At 47.4% G+C, this 5,000-nt stretch overlaps 1 protein-coding gene across 1 annotated transcript in view; it reads left to right on the forward strand.

Moving 5' to 3' along the window:
* LOC143121356 (roundabout homolog 2-like) overlaps positions 1 to 5,000 on the forward strand; it is a 135,663-nt gene that overhangs the window by 125,123 nt on the left and 5,540 nt on the right. Inside the window, exon 6 of the mRNA XM_076281715.1 lies at positions 3,153 to 3,289. Coding sequence (XP_076137830.1) covers positions 3,153 to 3,289 — 137 coding nt within the window. The remainder of the gene's footprint in view (positions 1 to 3,152; positions 3,290 to 5,000) is intronic.

Consider the following 5,000-nt stretch of genomic DNA (forward strand, 5'->3'; position numbering starts at 1 on the left):
TGTGTGTGTGCGTGCATGCTTGTGTATGCTTCTGTGTGTGTGTGTGTGTGTGTGTCTGTGTGTTGTGTGTGTGTGTGTATCTGTGTGTGTGTGTGTGTGTGTCTGTGTGTGTACATGTGTGTGTGTGTGTGTACATGTGTGTGTGTGTGTGTGTGTGCGTACATGTGTGTGTGTGTGTGTTAACATGTCATTAAATACTGTGGTGACACTGCATGCTCTTCTCTGTGTTCTCTTTTGTGGGCACTTGTGTGTATTTGCCCTCCCCCCCCTCCCCCCACTCTGTTTATCCACTCCACCCCAAAGCTGATTTTCACCCTCTGTGCAGCTAAACAGCGGCCCTCAGTATGAGCTGTAATGGTGTGGTAGCTATAAGAATGCTAACATCCATGCGAAAGCAAAAGCTCTACTAAGTGAAACAAGCACCAAAAGACCAACAAAGCAAAAACTAAACAAGCAACAAAAGCCTCTATAAAGTTTACTCTGTGAAGTCTTTGATATAAAGCGTTTGCACATTATTCACTTTCTCCCTCTCTTCCTCTCTCCCTCCCTCTCTCTCTCTCTCTCTCTCTCTCTCTCTCTCTCTTTTCTGTGTTTTGTGTCACCCTTTTTTTTGTTCTCTCACCCTTTCACTGTCAACCTTTCTCCAGCTTTTCTCCATGTTCACCTGGGGCTTTCTCAAATAGGACAGTTTATCCATATCTTTTGTTTACTCTGAATGAGATGGGCTTGTCTGAAAAGTGCTGCGTCATTTCTCCAAAAACAGTCGCCGCTTTATTCAGTCCTCGTGCTGAAACAAAGCACTTAAGTCATGATTCATTGGAAAATAATCGTTATGTTGTTTGTATTAAAAGCCCATGCAGGGAGTTTTAGCTGCCAGTCATCTCCCAGGAATGCACTTCTAATAAACGCTTTCTTTTCAAAAACATTCTCCCAGGAAGTGTCACCACAAAAGAACTGAGAGAAATAATGAGAGAGGAGGAGGGAGATGGACCGAGAGAGACAGAGAGAAAAAAAAAGGAAGAAAGAAAGTGGGAGACATGACAGATTGCTTTTGCAGCTGCTAGCTGTGGCACTTCGCCACAAGTGCACCTGATGCCTCTAGTAAAGATGTCCGAACATGAAACACACACACACACTCACACACAAAAGCACAAGTGTGCACTCACACACACACACACACACACATAAACACACACACACACGCACGCACACACACACACACACACACACACACACACACACACACACACAAAAACAGAGAGACACACACACACACATACTCACACACACACAGACACACACACACATGCACACACACACACACACACACACACACACACACACACACACACATGCACACACACACATACTCTCACACACACACACACACACACACACACACACACACACACACACACACACACACAAAAACTCATCATTTTGAGGTGCACTGTTTCTCATAAGGCTGAACACAGGCCGGGCCGTCGTGCTTGTGCCTCATAAGAAAGGAAAAGGTCCATGTTGCTCAGAGTGGTTGTCAGAGGGCTGAGAGCTGACCTGACTTGACTGGCAATGGGAAGAGATGTGATTTCCTGCTCGTCTCTGGGTAATGTAGTCTTCAGAGTGAGTGATACAGCCCAGACAGAACATTGTCCGACTGTCAGACTGCCATCTGTAAACCTCTTCCCAACACCCTTCTCACACACACACACACACACACACACACACACACACACACACACACACACACACTCACACACACAGATAGACATCCCAATTATACAGTCACAATGAAACAACTACCATCACGTACCTGATACTGTATTCAATTCTCCCTTCCCCTCACTAACAGTGTCACAGACACACACACACACACACACACACACACACACACACACACACACACACATATCTGGGCCTGTCAGGATATCAGGAGGTGTTCCTCCATGTCTACTCTCGTGGCAGAGCTGTCAGGGCACTCACTCACTCACGCCTCTCTCTCATTCTCTTTCTTTGTCCTGCTCTCCCTCTCTCTTCCTCCTGCTCTTTCGCCTCCATCCCTCCCCCTCTATCCCCCCTTCTCCATCTCTTCACATCTCTCCTTTCTTCCTTTCATGTCTTCACTAACATCACTTCTATGCTTCAGGCCTCTTCTTTCCACCTTCAGAAAAGCAACTCATTTGAATAGTGGCTTTCATTTTTGTGTGCATGATTAAACTGCAACAGTAAAATAAAGAGGTCCTTTTTTGTTTTGTTTCATCTGGAATTCTTCAATAGACGCCAATAAAAGCAAACATGGATGGATGTTCTCCCCTTGCTCAGTTATACAACCATTACATTACATTGCAAATAAGCTCTCAGAAGAGGTTGCTATGCTGCTACTACATGAGATCTTAAGCCAACAAGCAAATAATGAGAAGCTGAGAGCATAAAAAGATATCATTAAAGAACTCGCTTTCATCAAATCTTAGAGGAGTTGAGCTTCAACGAAGGGGGAGGGGTCTGGAGTTGGAGATGTGTGCACTATATATATATTTTAAGCTCTTCTGGGAACTGAATCATGTTTCTTTCAATGAGTGCAGGGCTCTATCTAGGATGATGACTGGCATCTTGAACACACACACACACACAAACACACCCACACTCACAGAGAGAAAGAGAGAGTCCTCATAAATATTAAAAGAATGTGCGGTTCCAGTTGAAAGCACCTTGCCTTTTGTAACGTGTGTCATTGCTGAATAATTGATCTCTACTCCTCCCTCACTCAGTCTGAAGCCTGATCAGTGTGTGGACATTGTTTGCTCTGGGTGGATATATACAGTACCCCCAGGACCCCATCCACCTCCATGCACCTCTCCTACAGTCATCCAGCAAGCCCATCTGTTTCATTTCGTTCTATAAATACTCTATCAGTATTTTCCTATACATGGTTTTTCTCAGCATTGCATCAATCTGTTTAGAATATGTCTTTGCTAAATGCTGTTGATGGCTCTTTTGAGTGGAGCATACATGTGGTTGCGTTCACTTTGGTTGCGGTGATGTTGAATCCATGACCGCTCTGTTTTTTTCAGCCTCGTGTTCTGCAGGGAGAAGTCAAATGCACGTTAGACGTCAGACTTCTTACTCTCTCTATCTCCTCTCTGCCACCCCAGGTACGACGTCAAGTTTGACAAAGAGGACTACCTGCTGAGGATCAAGAAGGCGTCAGCGGGCGATGAGGGCACGTTCACCTGCGTGGCGGAGAACCGTGTGGGCAAGGTGGAGGCATCGGCCACGCTCACCGTCAGGGGTGAGTCAAAACCCCCGTGCCTCCCCACGCCTCAGGCTTTAACAGTGGGTCTGGCACTACCGTGTGGTCTCTTAGTGACTGCAGTGGAATGAGAAAGCTGGGGATGTCCATCAATCAAGGCTCTCTGCTACAGGATGGCTTGCTAAAACCGCCCGCCATCCCAGCACCTACCAGCAGCCCCATTATCGGTTAACTTCACCTCACATCCTCAACCCCCCCCCCCCCCACACCTGACAAGTCCACTGGCCCCAGTGGTGGTCGTGCTACACACACACACACACACATATGCATGCCTGCACACACAAGTGCACACAGCTACCAAAACGTACACTATCCATCCACCAAGCCCATCCACAGCTACATACTTGCACACTCACTGCACATGGAACTCACAACGCACACACACACACACACACACACACACACACACACAATGATCACACTGCTCACACTGCACACACCCATACACACACACACACACACACACACACACACACACACACACACTCACAGAAAACCCAAGCCACCAAAATCATTTCACAGTTTACTGGTGCAGGCTACGCAAGCGTGCAGTAGAGGTGGCTAAAGGTTAATAAAAACATTTTTTGCCATAATCTCCCCCTCCCCACTTCCTTCTCTCCCTCCCCCCTCCCCCTCTCCCTTCCTCCCTCCCCCTCTCCCTCTATCTCTCTCTCCCTTTCGTCCCCCCTGCACATTAAATCAAAGCTTCGGAGGCCTCCGCTGATCACTCTTTAATGCCAGGCGCTTAAGGGGACCAGGGGAGGCAGGGGGAGAGAACAAACCTGTGGGGTCGACTTCAATTTTCAGCCCTTTTGAATTGAGGATTTATATGAACCTGGCCGTGGAGACTAGCGCCCAGTCGGATGAGTGCACACAAGAAGCAGTCAGGGGTGGGGTGGGGGGCTTTGGAAGGGTGGGGAGAATGAGAGAAAGAAGGAAAGAGAGAGAGAGAGAGATTGGTGCGGGAGAGAGACTGCTGCACAAGCTCTTCTATTCTTAATGTCACTATGGCACAAGGTCTCAACAGCTGTACTGTTGAATTAAATATGAACTGTGCCTTTCATTCTCTCTCTCTCTCTCTCTCTCTCTCCATCTCTTCCTCAACCCCCTCTCCCCCTTTCTCTCTCTCCCTCTAAAACCTGTCACTCCGTGTTCCTTGACACCCACACCCTGCCTCCCCAGTTCAAACGCTCATCCCTGTTAGAGCTGTAAAGATCATTAATAGTGATGGAGCAGGTCCAACATCAGAGGAACAGGAGAGAGAGAGACAGCCTCCCATACAGCACCCAGACAAGGACCTTCACTCTCCACAACAATGATGGAGATTTAGCACGTTCATTACATTACTGTTACGCCACCTCTTTATTGCCAGTGAAGGATAAGGCTTGAGATGTCATGATTTGGAAATTATATCACTTAATGGAGGTGGACAGTGGAGGTGAATTGGCTTGAAGTGGTTGTGTAATTCCATACCATCTCCACTAGGAGGCGCTACACTTTGTGTCACTGTCGTGGCTGACACTCAGTGAGTGTGAGTCGCACAGGCTCCTGAAGTCTCCTGGTCTCCTGGTCCCTCTGGCTGTCTGGACCTGTCTCCCAAGCTTACCCTGTGCTGTAATGGTGTGCCCCAAACACTACATGCCATTGCTCATTCTGACCTTAATTTCCTTTTTGTCCCATTTTTCCTCCT

The sequence above is a fragment of the Alosa pseudoharengus genome, unplaced genomic scaffold, assembly GCF_046254945.1.
Source record: "Alosa pseudoharengus isolate Yale_2024_CS ecotype anadromous, Long Island Sound unplaced genomic scaffold, YU_APseudo_1.1 YU_APseudo_1.1_scf_13, whole genome shotgun sequence".
Lineage (NCBI taxonomy): Eukaryota > Metazoa > Chordata > Actinopteri > Clupeiformes > Clupeidae > Alosa > Alosa pseudoharengus.